Source organism: Hydra viridissima, unplaced genomic scaffold (assembly GCF_058129835.1).
Source record: "Hydra viridissima isolate aposymbiotic clone 2 unplaced genomic scaffold, HvirCarnegie_v1 scaffold_15, whole genome shotgun sequence".
NCBI classification, from domain to species: domain Eukaryota; kingdom Metazoa; phylum Cnidaria; class Hydrozoa; order Anthoathecata; family Hydridae; genus Hydra; species Hydra viridissima.
The window spans coordinates 7,018,493-7,039,103 of NW_028324314.1; the positions used below are offsets into that span (position 1 = coordinate 7,018,493).

Here is a 20,611-nt window from a genome sequence, read left to right on the forward strand (position 1 = left end):
CTTTTTAAGTTAAACTGATCACTTAATGTACATAAATTGACTTAACACTTTTTGCAATTATGAGGCGATTGCACTTATTGGACGTCATAGTCATTAAGGTGGTCCACCCCAATTCAAAACGTACTTTTTACATTTTTTTGAGTTTTTTTAAGTGGTTTTTTTTAATTTCAGTTATTGTAGAACATAATTAGAGCACTTTTTTTAGTTGAATTAGTATATTAGTAGGTCTAATTGATCTCTTTAATAGGATAGATATATTTTATTTACCTAACAACGCCCATAGCAACCATTTTTCAAAGAGTATTATAAAATTAGCATCTCAAGAATCATCTCAAGAATCAATAAATACATAACAAAAATAAAACTGTTTAGTCTTACATGAGTTTTTGATAACTTTGGCTATATTTTAAAAGCCTATCGCGATGTGCATTTACTGTAAAGTGATATATAAAGTGACAACAGCAGTACAGACATTTAAAGTTTAATTTTAAATAGAAGTAAAAATTGTAAGTTCTACACAAAAATGCCAAGATCTACTAAATATGTTAAAAAAAGAGTATTTCGAGGTAACCAACATGTTAGGAATCAAAGCATACATAGTTTTGAAAACAAAAAAGGAAGTGCAAGTGAAAAAAAGTTGCAACAAAATGTTGACTTTAACGATGTAGAAAATGAGCTTGATGAGGATAATTACAATATTATAATAAACTTTAAAGTTTTAAAAACAATGTTTAATAATTGTATATGTAAAGAGTGTTGTTCAAATGATGGAAAGCTGTTACTAAAAAACAATTTACAAAACAAAAATGGGTTCTCATACGAGTTACAGATATCATGTGATACATGTGAATATATATCAAAATATGATACATCTCTTCAAAGTTATAAAAAAATCTTAACCTCTCCAGGAAAACCTGTTGCAGCTGTAAATTTTAATGCCATTGTAGCTTTTAGAGAACTTGGCAAAGGTTATGAATCTTTGCGTACTTTTGCAGCATTGATGAATATGCCACCTCCTATGACGCCAAAAAACTTTAACTATTTGACTAACAAGTTATACAAAGCATATGAGACTGTTGCTATTCAAAGTACTACTAGAGCTGCATTCCAGACCAGAATGAATCTTTGTGTTGATCATAATGAACCTATAAATTGTCAGGTATCTGTTGATGGTACCTGGCAAAAGCATGGACATCAATCACTAAATGGTATTATAACTATAATTTCAAAAGAGAATGGAAAGTGCTTAGATGCCATTGTTCTTTCAAAAAAATGCAGAGGTTGTTTGTACTGGAAAACAAAAACCCTTAATCCTGGATATCTTCATTGGAGTTTAAATCATGTATGTGATGCTAATCATGAAAAATCATCTGGAGCAATGGAATCATGTGGGGCGGTGATATTATTTTCTCGATCGATAATGAAGAATAATTTAAGGTACACTTCATATATTGGGGATGGTGATACCTCTTCATTTACTGATGTTGTTTCCTCAAAACCCTATGGCAATATAAGTATTGAGAAACTAGAATGTGTTGGTCACGTTCAAAAACGAATGGGAACTCGTCTTCGTAACTTGCGCCAAAGTCAAAAAGGGAAAAAACTTATTGATATTAAACTTGGTCAAATTAGTCTAAGTGGCAAAGGTAACCTCACAGATAAAGCAATAAATTTGTTTCAAAACTATTATGGCATGGCCATACGACAAAATGTTGACAATCTCTACAATATGCAGAAATCCGTATGGGCTGTGCTTTTTCATAACTCTGACATTGAGGATGAAAACGTCCGCCATCAATTTTGCCCAAGGACAAAAACAAGCTGGTGCTTGTGGCAGTCTGATAAACTAACTAACTTATCTAAATATCAAAAGAAATTGAGCCTTCCATTAGCTATTCACAAAGTTTTAATTCCTATATTTAAAGATCTATCTAATCAAGATTTACTAAAAAAGTGTCTTCATGGTCAAACACAGAATAATAATGAAAGCTTGAATAGTGTTATATGGAAAAGATGCCCAAAAGATATATATGTTAGTAAAAGGTCTTTAGAACTATCTTTAAATTCAGCTATTATTTCGTTTAATGATGGTTTTCAAGGAGTTTTAGAAGTGTTTAAAATTTTAGGTGTTAACACTGGGAGGTTTATGATTGATGCTTCTAAATTACATGATGCATTACGTATATCAAAAGGAAATTATAAATCCACCAATAAATGCAAAGTTAGAAGGCAAAAATTAAGAGGAATTAAAAAAGTACCTGTATCATTTTATGAATCTGGAGCTTTTTAAATAAGATTTTATTTTTGTTTTGTGATTTTCTCCACATTAGCTTTTTAGCGAATCAAATAAAGTTAAAAAAAGATATCTCCTGATTGGCTTATTCTTTTTCTTTGAAATTTTCCCAGTTTGTTTAAAATATATTGGAAGAGGACTGGTAGCAGAATATTTATTTTTGCTTTTTTTTAAGTTTGTGTTTTTGTCATCAAACAGTGAGACCTTCACGATAAAACAAGGAACCATTATGGCAATGCCTATAACTTTTGAAATATTCCAGTTAAATAGATAAAACTGCTAGGGTACCTGAGTAAACATGTTAGTAGCTGAAATACCAAAGGGCATTAAAAAGGGTCATTTACTTCCTGAGAAATCTTTTTTTAAAAAAACACACCAAAACAGGGAAAATGTTGAATAAGAGAGGCAAATTGTAAGATTTTTTTTTTTTTTTTTTTTTTTTTTTTAATACTCTTTTTTAGTAAAAAACAACATAAATAGACTAAATTGAAAAATGTAAAGTCAATATTAAAGAAATTCATTTGAATTGGGGTGGACCACCTTAAGACAGTGATATAGTATGTTTGGTAGTTAAATGTATTTTAAATAGAATATATAGAACTTGATAGTAAATTTAAAAATTAGAAAAAAACAAAATTAACGAGTGGACGAAATCTTTTTTTACTGCTTGTATGCCCTTTACAGCTTTAGGATTCTTATTTCTTTTTTAAGCCTATTACTGTCATATCATTAATGTGTAAGTTATCTGTTTTTATTATGGACATAGTTTATCTTTTCGTTTCTCTTTATCATAATTAGGCGTTTATATTATTTTTAAAATGCCTGTAACCAAAGTTTCCTTAACGTGTTTGGAGTTTTTTTTCAAATTTCACTTTATTGTTGCAGCTCATACAATTCGGAAGATAAAAAATTACGAAACTTTACTTAATTATTATTTAAACAAATTTATAAAAAAAAAGCAAGAGCATGTATAAAATCGTCAGCAAAGTCACAATAACGATGTTTGTTTTGGATGTTTTTTCTTTTTCCCTTTTACACGTGCGTAAGTGTAAAAATTGCAACTCTTCTATGTATTTATGGTACAAGGTGGCCACTTCTACAGTTGCAACTTAGACGATTCAAAAAAACGTCAAAATATTTTTAATGTTACAAGAATTCTTACGGCTAATCCATGCGTGAGAATTCAGTATAGCTACAGTAGAATCTCTCTAATTCGAATTTAACGGGGAAAAAAAAAGTTCGAATTAGAGAGATTTTCAAATTATAGAAAGTTGACTTTTTTTCAAATATTCTGGTCAAAGTAACGAATAGAAATGAAAAAAAACAAACAAATAGTGATTCTTAGGCCTAAATGCAATATATATTATGTGATTTAAACTTTTACATTTTCAAAAAAAATTGTAGATTGTCTTTTTGAGGCTTTTAAATCCATTTCAATGTCACGATTTATGTTTTTAAGAGCCTTCGCCAAATCATCTCCAAAGTTAGAATAAAGACTGTAATTCTCGACTACAGTGACAGCATGCATCGCTTCATTCAGACTTGGTTTTGTAGCATTGTCAGAAACACCAACGCACTCATCATCGGATTCCTCTTCAGTTTCAATAGCATCATGCTCAGAAACCTCTGCAATGATGTCCTCATCTGATGATTTGTTGGCAATGCAAACATCGAAATCTATGTCTACTAACTCGTCGGCCGTGAGGTTAAAATCTGCATCGAATTTTGTTTTTAACAATTCGAGATCATCTCTTAAGTTTTCCATTACAGTCTCGTCTACATCTAAGCCACAGAAAGGGTCGTTATCATCATTTACATGCTTTTCAACTGCTAATGATATTCCTGATTTTTTGAAACAATTTATGAAGGTTTGATCTGGAATGGAATTCCATGCTTTTGTTAGCATAAACATTGCAGTTAAGATAGAAAACTTAAGCATCTTGTTCTCTTTTTCTAAGACAACAATTTGCTTTTTCACTGCAAGTGAGCGATATTTGGCTTTAAGAGATCGGATAACTCCTTGATCCATAGGTTGGGTGATCGAAGTTGTATTCGGTGGAAGAAAGATAGGCTCCACCCAATCAAGTTTCTGCACGTTAGGATGGGTAGAATAATTATCTATAATTAAAGCAATTTTTCTTTTCTGAAAACTAAACTTTAGGTCAATTTCTTTAACCCACTCCTCAAATAATTCTGCCGACATCCAACTTTTTGGTTGGGCCCGATAGCGACAAGGAATATTTTTCACACCTTTAAAACATCTAGGAGACTTCGATTTTCCAATTACAAACATTGAAAGTCTTTCTCCTTTAATATTACCTGCGGCCATCCCAGTCAGGCGAACTTTACTATGCTTGCCTCCTATGCACTTTTCATTTTTTAATTGTAAACTTTTGTCAGGCAAACATTGGTAGAAAAGACCGAATTCATCGGCATTAACAATATCTTCAAGTGGGTATCGAGAGAGAATTGTTGGCAGTGTGGTTTCGAGCCATGGAGCGATCATCTGATCGTTAACAGACTTTGCCTCTCCAGAAATGGTTTTGAAAGATATACCATATCTACAAAAAAAAAAAAATTATAATTGCTTTAACGTAACTAATAGGTGTGATACGTACCTTTGAATTTAACTTTGACGTCTTTGCAAGTTTCCAGAATGTCTAATTCTGGAAAATATTTACTTTATTTTTTCAAAGCAATTAAAGAAAAAGCTGAAGAATAATCATTTATTTTAAAGTCATTAATCACACAAATTGGAGAGAATAAAATAAGAAATTAATTTACTTTTTCTTAAATTTGTCTAGCCATCCACCCGAAGCTTGAAAATTTTTGAAGCTTAACTCTTTCGCAAAATATAAAACTTTTTCTTTTACCAGCAAACCACTGATTGGGACATTATCAGCTCTCATTCGTTTGAACCATTTAAATACAGCTTTGTTGACTTAATAATACGTAACAACTTTCATCCGTTTAGCCAAATTTCCTTGACGAAAAGCTTTTTTCAGGTTGAAAGAGTGTTTGGTGGAATATCAAAGATTTTCGAAACCTCTTTATTTGTTTTTCCTTTCTCCAATTCCAGTAGAGCTTCGTATTTCAGCTTTAAATTGTTTTCTTTATGCTAAGCATGGGAATTTCGAAGTTCGAAATTCGATGATTTCGTAATTTCGGATGTTTCGATCTAACTTTCGGTCCGAAATGTATTCAAAATTGGATCGAAACTAATTTCGAGTCGAAATTTTTCCACAAGTTTTAGGTCGAAATAAATTTCGTATCGAAATTTATATTGAATTTCGAAAGACGAAATTTCGAATTTATCAGAAAAATAAATTTCGCGAATTTCGAAAGAACGAGACTGGCAGGTAAATCGAATTTCGCAATTTCGTGAATTTAGAAAAAAACAAAAATCGAAATTTGAAACATACCGAATTTTCGCCTAAATTTCGTCAAATTTGGAACTAATTCGCCTATTTCGTCTTATCTCGTCAATTTTGATTTTATTTTGATACTTTCGAAATAATTTTGTTGATTTCGTGCAATAATTAATAAAACGTCGAAATTAATTTTATTACTTTTGGTAGATTAAATTTTTCATTAAATTTCAACCAGTGGGAGTATTAATTTCGCCTCATGAGTAATAATTTCGCTTCTTTTTTTTAATTTCGATAGGTTCGTTTTAATCTTGCTGGTTTCTTATTAATTTCGATAATTTTGATTTAATTTCGCTGGTTTTGTATTAAATTCGATTTGAATATAAATATTGACAATTTTAACTTAAAACTCATTATCATTTTGTTAACCAAAACTACTACTACTAGTTTCTCTGTGCTACTACTGCTACAGTGCTACTTTTTGGATTTATTTCTACACTACTTTCTACACTACGGAAAAAACACATACTACAATTTAGTCACTGTGTATTAAGATAATTTGTAGTATGTGTAAAATTATATATTAATTATATAAATTATTAATTATATAAATTGTAGTATGTGTAAAAACACATACTACAATTTAGTCACTGCGAAATTAACAAAATTAACTGAACTAACGAAATAATTTCGACCTTCCAAAATTATATCGAAATCAACGAAATTAGATCAAAATTGTCGAATTTTACTTCAATATGCTGAGTTCTTTCTAATTTCGGTGATTTCGATTTCGAATACCGTCAATCCGAAAATGTGGGTAAAGTACAATTTCGCGAATTTCGAAAAACCGAAATTTTTAAACATTACAAATTCACGAATTTCGAAATCACAAAATTAAAACTTATGTTTAATTTCGTGTCAATTTCGTTACTTTCAATGACCCGAAATTATACGAAATTATTTCGCGAAATTAAACAATCCAAAAAATCGAAATTTCGTTCTCAATTTCGATCCGAAATTGAAACACGAATTTCGTTTCGTTTAATTTCGTCGATTTCGGAGGCCGAAATTCCCATGCTTACTTTATGCAGTCTTCTTGATGCCATGATTTTTTTAAAACAGAAGAAAATAATTCACGCTAATTGTTTAACAAAAAATCAAAGGATTTGAAATTTGAAAAAAGAGTTCGATGGTTAACGAGCTTTTTAAACGTTAAAAATTTAAAAAGTTCGATTTACAGAGAGAATTTTACCGACAGGTCTGAAAAATCCATTCGAATTATAGAGGTTTTCGAATTATAGAGATTCAAATTGTAGAAAGTTAAACAAGAAAGTTTCTTAAGGGGCTATCCCCCCTAAAAATTTCAAAATTTTCAAAAACAAAAAAAAATTGTTTTTAACTACTTTTACCTGTGTATAATTATAAAAATTGTTTTAAAAGTAGCACTTTCACCTATAACTATCTTAATTTGTCTATTTAAATAAACTATCTCAACATAATATCCCTAGCAACGCCATAGCAACGCACTTGTTTACCTTTATACACCCTACATTTTACCTTAATTCAACCCAAATGTGGATTAAAATTGTCATGTACAAGCTTGAACAGCTTCTTTATGAATGTTTGCATGGCAAAACACAAAATACTAATGAATCGTTTAATAGAATGATTTGGGACCGTATACCAAAACAAACATTTGTTTCGCTTACCCAATTAAAAATTGGTGTATATGATGCTGTTGCTCACTTTAATATTGGAGCAAAAGCATCACTTGATATTTTTAAAGAACTGAACATGGAGCCAGGCTTTCATATGATTGCAGGATGCAAAGCATTAAATAATGAAAGAAAAAGAAATGCTGAATATCGAATAAACCCTGATAATAAGTCAAGACGACAAATATTACGTGCCAAGAAGTTGAAAAAAAAAGACAAAATAATTGAAAAGATGGTAACTTGTATGTACCTGGTGGATTTTGAAAATTTGGATTATTTCTTTTACTTATTTTATGAATAAAATATTACTGTAATTAAAGTTTTTACTTTAATCGTGTTTTTCTCAGAATAGCAATTTGTGGACGCCGGCCAATATATTTGGAGAACGGTATGATATTTTTTTATGAAATTTTCATGAAGCATTGTCCATATCATACTCTATGATATGAATGGAATGGATTTTATTTAAATTTAAAAAATAAAGTTTTTGGTCAATAAAATGATAAAAAATTTGACCCTAAACTTCGGTCGTCCTGTTGTGGTGGTGAGAAAAAGTTATGAAAAATCTGTTCCACTCATATCATAGCCCTACCTTATAACAACATTATGGTTCAATATGGAAAGGTGGAAATGAGCCTATTTCTTTGTATTTTGGCCAGCGTAAAGTCATTTTTTGGTCATTTTAGGGGTATTTAGTGGTTACCATGGTAACAATATTAATTTTTTTAAAAAAAAATTAATGCATTATTCTTAATTTAATATAAGCATGTTACCAATAATCATTTTTTGTAAAAATGCTTAGATTTAAAATTAGAGGGGGGTACCCCCTTAAGCGCATTTCACGGTGACTTTACATTTAGTCGAATTATAGAGGTTTTCGAATTAAGGAGATTCGAATTAGAGAGATTGTACTGTATTACTATTTTTATCATTATTTCGAAAACCTAAATTTTATTGATTTTTCATATACATGGTTGTCCTTTTTTATTCGGAAAACCTGACGATTGCAGTCACAGAGTTTAAGCATCATCAGTAGGGACAGGCGAAAAACAGCGTACTTTGATAAAAATCGCAAAAAAACACGGAAAAAATACGTAAGTGAAGTGCACTAAAACCAGTAAGTGAAGTAAAGATGAAAGGAAGCGTAGAAGTTCGATTTCGTTGGGATAACGACAATTTCAAATTTAATACAGAGTTTATCAAATTTTAAATCTCAAATGAAATATAATAACAAGGATTTTAATGCTGACAAATCAAATCAGTACGAAAGTTGTAGAAAAGCTTTAGCTAACATTTACTGTCATGAGCCAAGTTGGTTTGGGCCTGTCGCAATTTTTTGTGGCAATGAAAATAGTCGTTTTTTGATTTATTAGAAGATAAACTATAATGCAAGTAATGTACTTTCGTAATAAATTTTAAAAGAGAATTCAACAGTTTTTTTTCCTAAAAGAAGAACTTTTGAAACTTAGTTTATTGTTGTTTTATCACATGTAAAATTTAGAAATAGTATCCTTCAAACCGTTTTTTTTAATAAAAAAAAGCCAGCGTACGATACAATTATAATTATTCATCAATTTGTCTACATTCTCACATTCTACGTTCAACCTTTATTTGAAATCTTCCATTAATTTCATTTCGTTATAACACTTTCGTTATAGTACTTTAAAATAATAATGCAAAGGCTAATTGAAACCAGGTCTGTTTATTGCGCAATGTAACGGTAATTAATTTTCGTTTAAAATGAAAGCGTTTTGAAAAAAAATGGCGAATATTAGGGTTTTTAGTGGGATTTTTTACAACTTTGACTTCGAGTTAGAGCACTTTCCGTTAATTTTCAGGTCTATGTGTTTATATTTTTTGAATCAGCATAAAATTCTCTATCAGAATCAATCATTAAAAAAAAAAAAAAGGGGGGGGGGGGGGAGAAACTGCAGTAGCGCCGCATCATGTACAGATCCTGGCCATTTGCATTCAACATCAATAAAATATCCTTTACTATCGCATACCGCTCGTACATTTAATGAAAAATATTGCTTATAAAAAAAGTAGTCTAGACCGTTTTTAATAGGACATTTTAGTAGGACATGAGTGCCATCAATGCATCCAAAGACTTATATCATGTCGAACTTTACTTCAAACTGTGAAGCTAACTTCATCATATCCTCTTTGTTTTTAGGTAGATGTAAATATATAGGACCAACAATATAATTTATGGCATCATATAAAACTTTTACAGTTTTTGAAACAGTACATTGATGAATGCCGAAAACTTTGGCTGTCATCCAAAGGGAACCAGTATCTTTTAAATAATAAATGGTTATTGCTAGTTTTTTGTGTGTAGTTAAAAATCAATATTTTGGACAGTTTGGTTGAGGACTCACAACAGTATCTATAATAACAGCAAGCTCCAAGAAACACTCCTTTGTTATTCAGAAATTTCTTTCCCAGCAAGTTTCAGGGACGCCAGATCCAATCACATTTTGCCACCACAAATCAGTTCTCCCCTTTTCTACCCATAAACTTCTAGATTTTCTGTTCATAAGACTTTACCTGGCAAGCTTCTTCTAACGTTGCAAGTTATTTTTTCGTGTGCATAAATAAGCATCAAGGGCAATATTTCGTTTGCTTTCTAATAGTTTGTAAGTAATTACTAAACTATTAATTTGCAATATAAGTGCTGTAAGTAAACTGCACTGTCGAATTATAAACAACATAAATTGTAAAATATTATTATTATCACGAATAGACATTTTACAAAAATTTTTGTTATACCGGCCGAGTTGAAATTTGGAAACTGAAAGTTGCAGTGGGATGAAAACGGCTATGTAATAGAAAACAATTTTCAACCTGGCACAGAGCTGAGTTTTCATCCCGGGTTGAATTTAATGAGCCCCTTAAAATGCAACTTGCGACTCTTGTCGATAATTAATAATCGTTCTACAAAAACGTTACAATAATAAAAACTACAACGTGTGACTTTTGTGAATAATTAGCAAGAATGACCCATATTAAAACCACAACAATTTATAAATATATATATATATATATATATATATATATATATATATATATATATATATATATATATATATATATATATATATATATATATATATATATTTATATATATCTTTTCATTTTTTTATCCCAGGGTATCCACCTTATATAGAATTAGAGCCGCCATTCTTAGCCGTATAGTGGTAAAATATTTGTTTTTGATAAAACATCAGAATATTTAACTATAAACGACCCTTTGTCATTGCAGATTATGAAAATTTGTTTAAATTAAATAAAATTTGTATTTTTTATTTTTTTAATTGACAGTCGCAAAATCCTCTTATATTAAACGTGAAGAAAATTAAAAATTCTACCAAAAAGGTTTTGTTACTTTAAGCAAATGACATGGTTTTCACAGTCGCAGCAATAAAGTTTAAAATAGGGCTGTAAATAAACATTTAGTAACAAACATGTGAATATAAGAAAGACTTGAATAAAAAATTGATAAAATAATTGATAACTTCATAAAAACTTTTATATAAGAACTAACCGTACAATTAATTTGTACGCTTTTATTCGTTGGTTCAGAGAACGGTTTGCTTGCAGAAACAATTAGTTTAGCTGGTGCGTTGTTAGAGTTAACTTAAAATAACAGAGAATTACTTTAAATAGACTGATTGAGTTAAAAAAAGTTGAAAGGCATAATAATTAGTAAAACTGTGTGTTTTTGAAATAGCTTTGTGTTTAAAAACTGACGAAGGTTTCAGGAAAGAAATTTTAATTTTAAACAATAAAAACCAATCCGTATGCTGATTTAAATGGAAGCGGTTTTGCATTATGGGTTTTCTATTGATCTTTACAATTTCTAATGCATGTAGTTTGGAAAGGCTTTTATTTCAAGTTAAAATTAGAGTATCTTGTGCTGTTTAAAAATGAAAATGGATATCATTTTTCCTCGTAAATTAAAAGGGGAGTTGCAAAAGTACACTAGCGCTATTTGTATGTGTGAGTAATATATATATATATATATATATATATATATATATATATATATATATATATATATATATATATATATATATATATATATATATATATATATATATATATATATATATATATATATATATATATATATATATATATATACACACACACACACACACACACACACACACACACACATATACATTTACTATTCTTACAAGTGGTTAGTAATTTTAAAACAGCGAAAGTGAAAGGAAAACATTACTATTGCCATATTGTTCCCAAACTCTTTGTTAAAATGAGTTTGGGAAGGCATGGTAGTACTTAATTAGGTTTTAAGGTTTCTAAGGTTTCCTCAATAAATTTAGTAAAATACGTATTTTTAGCACAAAAGTATTGAAGATGGTTAGGATTTGGTTAATGGATCATTCTCCTGAAAATCCACGCCTACCTCATAAAAGAGATCCGAATGTAGAGTTATCTATCAATCATCTTGACAAGTTAGGTATTTACTACAAAAAAATGAAAACTGAAGACTTTGATGAAGGTGAAAAGTATTTAGATGATCCAGAACTGATTTCTTTACGTAAAGAAAAAAACTATTCTTTCTGTGATTTTATAACTGTGTCAGAAAAAGGTTTACCTAATTATGAAGAAAAGATAAAATTATTTTTCAAAGAGCATATCCACAATGATGATGAAGTTAGATATATTATTGATGGGAGTGGCTACTTTGATGTAAGAAATTTCAACTCTGAATGGATTCGAATTTTTGTCAGTAAAGGGGATTTGCTTGGTTTACCAGCTGGTATCTACCATCGTTTTACAGTTGATGAAAACAATTTCATAAAAGTAATTCGTCTTTTTACTGGAGAACCTGTTTGGACCCCAATATATCTACCTGAAGCAGAAGTCTTGCCAGTGAGAAAAAAATATACTGAGCTGTATCTTGACTCTTTCTATTTGCCATGATTACACTTACCACTGTTGTTTTGTTTTTTCTGTTAATGTTTCTTAAGGCTCTATGTTTAGCTAATCTATTACAATTTATCTTTACAAATATTTAATCATGATTTTTTTTTAGTTGTAAAAAAGAAAAAATTTTCAGTACTTGCAATTTAATCATTTTAAAAATTCAGTTTTTGCAATTCAGGATAAGAAACTACGTAATTGCAAAAGAATATTACAATATTTAAAATGTTTTCTGTTATTATAAATTGTTGTTGTTACATATTTTCTATCTGATAATAAATTTAAACTACAATATGATGTAGCTGATCAGAGTTAAAATAATCAGGTCCAAAATGTAAGTTCTTAAATTTTTATCTGCAAATACATTAAATCATTCTCAAACTTGGCTTAGTCACTTTAAATCAAAATTTAAATGTTTCCAAGTTAATGTTTTTAATATTTATTTGCTTAAAAAGCAATTTTAGTCCTGATAAAAAGATCTTTAGGAAGAATATCAACTACTCACCATGTCAGTTTTGGATTAGCTAAACACTTATTGTAAATAGAGTTCTATATTTTTTTAAAATTAATTTTAGTACTTGTTACATTTGTTTTATTTGTCATTAATTTAAATTACAGATTTCTGAGCAGTGCCATAACAATGAATTACTTTTTTTGATAAATTTTTAACTTCTTTCCTATTTTATTAGAGGGTTTTTTAACTTTTGATATGAATCCCTTAGTGCATTGAATTAAATATAATAACTTTGAAAATTAGTGTCTTTAGTTTTATCAATTTCATTTTGACAATCAATATGATAGGAATTCTATCAACATGCTTCTTAAGTCGCTCTATGAACTTCTTGTTCACAGGATTTGGTAACTGAGTCCATTCCAGCACATGTTTTTTTTACCTTATAAACTGTACTTTTAGATACTTTGAGTGAAGTCACAAGGCAAAGTGTGTGGCACATCCATTGCACTTTATTACTTATCATTAATTACAGAACAACATAACCTAGCAACACTATGGTGTTAATCAATAAGCACCATAGGTTTTCAAATTTTTTTGAAAAATTAATTGCTTTTATCTGGAGAACCTTATTTAGATCATAAAATAATTATGAGCAAAACATAAAAGTTGCAGGACTTCAAGATTTTTTCTAATTTTGACTTAAATTTTAGGTAAAGGTTTTTGCTATAAAATATAAGCCTGAATGGGTCATGTTTAATATACCCTCCAAATGATCATAAGAGTTTTTTAATGTATTACCATGTAAAATGGAACTTTTTTTTTTTTAATTTCAAATTTCAATTAAATGCTGGTACTTAATATTTGCATTCGCAAGTCGGATAACTTCAATTGTGGCTATACATCTACTTTGAAATTCAGACGGCACGCAGTTCACTTCCAAAATTGGTTCTGGAGATCTTTCAGCTTCATTTCACAAAAACTTGTATTCAAGTAATATGACTCATGGGGCACGGGATGCAATTAAAATGGGGAGGGGGGAGCAAAGTGAAATATTTATTTTGATTCCAAATGTTTTTGCGGCGACAAAAAACTTGCTCAAACTAAAAATTTCTGTTTGAAAGTTTCTCTAAAAACTGAAAAAAAAAGCAAGAATTTGATGAAAATCTAATCAAGATCTTTTATAGTAAATGTTTCCGAACTTCTGTGTTTATCCTGTGCAGCAGTAAATCACTCGGCAACTTCTATTAAAGATAGACTATCAACAATATCGATGTGCGTATTCAACACTGACAAGGAATTATTTCTTTTTTGACCCATTGATGATCGAAGCCACGTTTTGATCTTTCTCTGGATTAAAAAAGAGCGTTCTGATGTGGCTAATGTAGCTCCTCTTGTTAACACGAATTGGAAAATGATTCAAATATTCTGGATCATTGGGCAATTTTCTTGCCTGAGTGCTAGATGCTTCTTATCTTTTGTGGTTTTCATTTTCATTAAAATATTTTGTTTCTTTGTTAAGTTTGTTTAAATTAGCAAACAGTAGGGTTTCTGATTATTTTAAAAAGCCGGGAACCGGGAACAATTCACCGAAAAACTGGGGTCCCGGGAAAAAAAAGGAGGGAAGATTTTTAAAAAATTTATGCATTTTTTTTTCTATAATATGTTCTAAGAAAGCAATGGGCATCAATAAACTTATCAATTAAACGACTACGTAGCTTTGTAATAAATAATCCAGCAGTAGAAAAAGCTCGTTCAGTCTCCACGGATGTTATTGGAATGATCAGCAGGGTACTGTCGAGTAACTTTATATTTGGAGTTTGAACTTCTGTTGTTTCAAAAATATTGAACTCTTTGTCAATGATTGAAGAAATACTTGGCAGTTTCTTGTTGGTTACACAGGATGACTCTTATTTGAAGTATTCTAATTTTTCTGCAATTGTTTTTTCTTATAAATCTTTGCACTTTGGTCACTAAATCGGTCATTTTTTTCATTAATACCATCTATTACTGCGCAAACAATTGAAGTTTCAACACTCAGACCAAACTCAGCCAAATGACTTTAAGTCGTTTTAGTCTTTTATCAAATAGGCTGATTGAATAAATTTACTGTTGCAAATTGAATGAATAGATATTACATCTTTATAAGAGAGTTTTGAAACAATTTCCTCTAAGGTGTCTAACTCCCTTCTTGAAGAATGATGAAATGATTTGTTCAGGTTTTCATTTTTTTTGAGGTGGCTCTTCACTTTCATAATTATTTTCAAAAGTTTCATGTTTTATTTGGAAATGTCGAGGTAACTCGCAAGTAGACGATCTTTTGCAAGCTAAAATTTTATTACAAACTTAAGATTGATTTTATCAAACAGATATTTTACTTTATTCTTCAAAGTGGTTTTTTTTTTATTTACACATTCAGTTGAATACTAATTACACAATAATTAATAAAATGATTAATTTAAAAAACAACACTAAAATTTAAAAACATTTAAAACTTACACACAACATTTAAAAGACAAATTAAGTTTTTAATCATTTACTTATTGAATAAGGTGACATTTTTTAATTACTGGGATTATGGAGCCGGCTCATAACTACGGCTCCGAAATCCTGGCGAACAACATATTTAAATTACATTCTACAATTGGCTAAAACACTCGTAGGTCTATATATCTTTTTGACTTACCTTTAAGATATCAACCAACTAACCAACTACCAGTTCGCTCGCAGTGTATCTCGGAATTACTTGAAGTTTGTAAATATTTCTTTCCTATCTGATGATGAACCAACCTTAATAAAAAAAAGCTGAATCCAAATAAGTGCACGGGATTTCGAGGAAAATGTAAGAGGGTCCTTTTAAAAATTTGCTGAAAGATTTTCTGCAAAACTAAGTTTAATCCAAAAGTTTATTTGAAGGCATAGATGTTTGTAATCTGTTTATCAGAACATGAGATTTTTTCATTTTCCTCAACAACATGAGTAATGTAAGTGTTTCTATATGTATGCATCAATTTTTCTTTTCTTTTTTTTAAAAAATCAGCCAGGTTCCAATCAAGCAAGCATTAGTGTCTATGGCATACGCTTCCTTTAGTTTAATATGACATCCACAGTTATTGTATACCTGACTCCTAAAAAGAAAGATCTTAAGATGATATTATTTTTAGTTATTTGTTATGCATCTGCCTTCTTAAAATTCAGCAGTTTTCGATTATTTGTTCAAAATTTCTGAAACAATTCTGCTGTTATTGTCCCCAAGACTAGTAGATTAGAGGAGTAAATAACGAAAGAACATTACTTTTCTTTCTCGAGAACGTTAGGAGAACCTGTTGTGCCTCTGACCACTTTTTGCTTCCGGGAGTTCTTTGTCTATACTATTGAATCTACTTAAACCATTCAAAGTTTGTGCTATTCTCTCATACTTTGCTCAAAAATTATGCTTTAGACCTTTTTTTTCATTCGACCAAGAAGTATCGTTTTTTAGCGTTTAAAAAAAATAGTTAAATGGTCAATGGTACAACATGAACGTTGTGCTGTTGTACCTGTAATCGATAAAAAGCTGAAAAGAGGCAAGTATTTGTTTCAGTGCAGTAAAGATGGACTACTATTTGTAAAATGGCAAGACACAAAAGAAGTCCTTATGTTGAGTAATTGTCATAAAGCTGATCTTACAGAAGTGATGAAAACTTTGAAAGACGGCTTAAAATGTAGTGTTCCTTGCTCAGAGATGATAGCGTTTCATCGCGAAGTTATGGGAGGGGTGGATTTAGCGCACAAAATGATAGGACTATATGAACTGGATCGTAAATCGAACAAATGGTGGAAGAAATTGTTTTATCGCTTACTTATGATGTCCCCTGTAAATGCTTGGATAAAACATTAGGAAGCCACAAAGAACAAAATTCCTTTGAAGCAATTTTTGGTTCCCCTGGCAGAGGAAATGATAAATGAAGGAAGAAAAACTGCAGCTATACAACGTTCATTGTCGAGAGGGAGATCATCTATGAAAAAACTGCGACTGGAAAATGTATCTCCACATCTTCCTGAAGAAGAAATACCAAGACGTAAATGAAGAAGATGAGTGGAAAACCAAACACAAAAACGGACAAAAACAATTTGTCTGGAATTTGACCTTCCATTATGTTCAAAAAGTTTTGCAGCCTATCATACATAAAATATTTTGTAATATGTACGTTCATTTTTGTTTTGTCAATTAGTTATGTTATGCTCAAAATATAAAATATTTATTGAGCAAAAATACTCTGTTATTTAACAATAAAGAATTCAACTTTTTTCACGAAAAATGTTTGTATGGTACTCAGGCCCACCGCGATCCTTAATAACGCCCGGGGTCAAAATTTCACTAGCGCCCTATCATATCGACCGAATCCAAAAAAAGTTTGAGTACTGTCCGAATGCTAATCTTTTTTTACTGAATTCTGAGGGCGTGGGTCGTTATTGAATTTTATTTATATTGCAAGTAACTGTAAGTTTTAAATGTAATAGATATTTAATGCTTCAAGAGAAGTTTACTCTCCGGGCTTTATTCATAGCAAAATTCGTAATGACCTCGTCGTAGCACAGATTTTTTGCAAGATCGTGTTCAATAGATATAACTAGGAGATTAGTTAGCCGGTCTTGACTCATTGTAGATCTTAATGTTGTTTTTACTAGACCAAGCTTACTGAAAGACCGCTCTCCTTCGGCGATGGAAACGGGAATCCTGTTAGAAATACGTAACAAAATGCATATTGATTCGAAGAGAGACTCTAGACCTTTCTGATAGATTCCATTTAATAGCTTCATTGAAGTGAGATTTTCTTTTGGACCGAAAAGATTGGCGCGCTTCAAAGTATCTAGATGACGGACCTCTAAAATAAGTTTGTCTTCATCTACACACTCACATAGATTTGCGCCAAAATTTTACATTTCTCCTCGACGTTAGGTTGTTCAACTTCTTTTTCTTTACTCGACCTACTATTTGATTCTGAGAGCCATAGGAACGAGAAAATGTTCGTCGTTTTTTCTGCAGCTTGAAATCTGTCTCTCATTTGTTGAATTAAAGTATCGAGAGCGGTGTTGAACACGTTCACCTCAAACTGCTTTTCATCGTTTTCGTAGAAATGAACTTCGTTCCTTGCTTCTTCGTAAAACGATTTCCTCTTCCTTGTCCTTTTTGGAACTAATTTTGACTGAAATCCATAGCTTGCTAGACCGGAGGCAACCAAATGTGCTTCATTAACTAATTCGGGCCAAGAAAATCTAAATCTAGTAAGATCCTCGATAAGAGTCCTCATAAGTTTCATCTCATCATCTAGAGTAATATTTTCTGATTGAAATGACACGCTGACATAGTTGCTTGAAGTGTTTTGAACCAGAAGGTTGTCATGATAATAAACTCAAATGACTGAATCCATTTCCCCAAAGATTTTACGTCATTCAAAATATCTCCAGTTAAATCAAGATCCCGAAGTTTCTGCAAAGAAAGAAGAATTTCTCTGGGTCGCTTGACCAACGGCTTTACAGCCTCAATGCGTGCACTCCATCGGGTTTGCGAGGTTTGATGAAGAGACAAACCAGCCGTCTCGGTCAAGATTTTCCATCGTATAGGGCTTCCACTAAAAAGATTGTAGAGTAACTGAATCTGGCCAAAATAGTTCTTCATTTCTACAAAAGATTCAAGGGAGTGAATACCAGCTAGGTTAAGGTTATAAGCGCTGCATGGCATGTAGAAAGCTTGAGAATTTCTTTGAAGAATGATCGCTTGTACTCCTTTGTACACACCAGACATGTTGGCACCATTGTCGTATCCTTGACCTCGGCAGTTCTTCAGATCGATGTCGTTTTGCTCCAAGACGTCCATAATTAGCTTGGCAATATCTGCACCTTTCTTTTTTTCGAGATTTTCGACCCTAAGAAAACGCTCCTTAACTACCCATCTTTTATCAATACCATAGTAGACAAAGCGGAGAGCAAAGGCGATTTGCTCAGTATGGGAGACGTCAGGCGTTCCATCGACAAGAATGGAGTAGTAAATTGCCATATGAGCCTCTTTAATAATGGCACCGCGGACAATTCTTCCACACTCTTTGATAAATTTATTTTGAGTACTCCAACCCAAATAATGAGCAACAACTTGTTTAGATTCTTGTTGGCTGCGAAAAACTTCTTCTAGGTGTAACTGAAGAGTCTTGTTGTGCTTTGCAAGTAGCTCTAGAGTTGCAAGAAAGTTGCCGTTATCGTCATCACCAATCATTTTTGATTAGCCTAAAACAAGAAATATAATTACACATATAAATCACGACTTTCTGTTTAATTAGAGTGCAGATAAATTAAAATTTAAATATAAATATAACAATTAATGTTCATTAATATACCTCTAAAGCTAAGGTTGCGTGATGCTAAGAAGAGAATTACATCTAAGATGCACCGCAGAATTTCACGCCACCTAGCTGCCTCATTTCTTACCAATTTTTCTAGACTTGAATCAACCCCACACTGATTTTCCATGTTTTCCAGCGCTGTTTTCCACTTAATGTAATAGTCTCGATGGTGAGGATTGTTTTGGTGGCTTTTTACTTTGTCAGCTAGCTTTCTCCAGTTTCCATTGATGCCACCATTCCAACGTAGAAGATGCGATTGATTACCAGCCCCGCAAGCTTGCTTACTTCCGAAAAGTGAGCACGAAAAGCAAAGAAATATTTTAGAAGTTGCACTCCAAACAAGCCAATCTCTGTTTATTTTTTCCCCAATGCGAGTTATTTCGTGGAAAACTAATTCAGGAACCTTAATCTTGTTCGAGTCTCTCGGAAAAGATGAAAGATTTTAAGGAGGCCCCTGAAGAACAACTGCATCACGTTCTACTTTAGACATATTTTCAGCCCACAAAGCAGGATCGTTTGTATTAATTGCCTCAACCATCTTATCTTTATACTTTTATTTCAAATAAATATTTAAATAAGCATATTACTTACACAAGCTCAAAATGATTATTAAAAGAATCTTTGCAAAGCAAAATTTACCAATAAATTGTTTCCATTTTCAACTCTTGTTGACGATATTGTGCTACTTGAAGGAGGCAGTGCTTCTTTTGAGCTCAATAATTTTCAAAAGACTCATTTCCAAAGCCAATAACTTTCACCATTTAAACTTGTGTAAGACTCTAGCTTAAAAATGATCTGCAATTTTTGATTTCGACCTAAATTTGTGTCTCTAAGTGAGCAATGCATATCATCTACAGTAAAGCTTTGAGAAATATATGGCAACTCGGTGAAAACTGTACAAGACAGTAATCAAGACAAGTGGAAAACATTACATGATAAAAAACAAAACAAACACGTTACAGTTACTATTATGGGTAGTAAACTTTTTTATTCGCTTTTTATGTGTAGGATTTGTCTATTTCACCGCTTTGCCTAAGAAATTCAAATAAAGAAATATTTAATTGCAACCGCAAGTTATTCGCGGCAATAGATTTTTACTGAGTGTGCGCTTTCCTTGAAAACGGTAACTGATGAATTTTTTTAAAACTGTTGTGCGCCAAAGCATGGTAGATCAACATTCTAATTTCTTACTGGTTTTTGATTTTCAAAATTTGATATCTAGTGACATTTTAAAAATTTCTTAAACATTTACTGTTTTTCATATAAGTTTTAATTATGCGAAAGGGTATATTTTAACTAAATAATTATGGTTAACTTAATTCTTCAATTCTATAATTTTTTCTTTGTGTATACGTATATGTTTTTTCTTTTAAGATATATACATACACTAACCTAATTTTTCTAACATTCTTATTATAAAGAAATATATAAATACTTATTGATGTTGA

General features: G+C 31.0%; 3 protein-coding genes and 1 pseudogene across 6 annotated transcripts in view; 3 read left to right on the top strand and 1 right to left on the bottom strand.

The window, feature by feature from the left end:
• The first annotated feature begins 191 nt into the window (after window positions 1-191).
• On the top strand, window positions 192-2,370 carry LOC149878416 (uncharacterized). The gene has a single exon (XM_090072919.1). The coding sequence runs from the start codon at window positions 524-526 to the stop codon at window positions 2,288-2,290; it is 1,767 nt and encodes a 588-aa protein (XP_089929045.1). The 5' UTR covers window positions 192-523; the 3' UTR covers window positions 2,291-2,370.
• Window positions 2,371-6,173: 3,803 nt separating this feature from the next.
• The window catches only part of LOC145193542 (nucleoprotein TPR-like), a 90,984-nt gene continuing 76,546 nt past the window's right edge, over window positions 6,174-20,611 (top strand). Inside the window, exon 1 of one of the 2 annotated variants that reach the window (XM_090072707.1) lies at window positions 6,174-6,213. The gene's annotated coding sequence lies outside the window, so the exon portion shown is untranslated. Of the gene's footprint in view, window positions 6,214-20,266; window positions 20,330-20,611 lie in introns of those variants that run through there. The other variant, XM_090072708.1, reaches the window with a different exon arrangement.
• Window positions 11,241-13,085, top strand: LOC149878417 (acireductone dioxygenase-like). Of its 3 annotated transcripts, none has more exons than XM_090073443.1 (2): window positions 11,241-11,378; window positions 11,747-13,085. In XM_090073443.1, exon 2 carries the CDS (start codon window positions 11,763-11,765, stop codon window positions 12,330-12,332), a length of 570 nt encoding a protein of 189 aa, XP_089929569.1. In that variant the 5' UTR covers window positions 11,241-11,378; window positions 11,747-11,762; the 3' UTR covers window positions 12,333-13,085. The 3 variants fall into 3 exon arrangements, with proteins under 3 accessions (XP_089929569.1, XP_089929570.1, XP_089929571.1); XM_090073444.1 differs by having other exon boundaries at window positions 11,258-11,372; XM_090073445.1 differs by lacking the exon at window positions 11,241-11,378 and adding an exon at window positions 11,659-11,677.
• Window positions 17,299-19,677, bottom strand: LOC149878418 (zinc finger MYM-type protein 1-like; annotated as a pseudogene).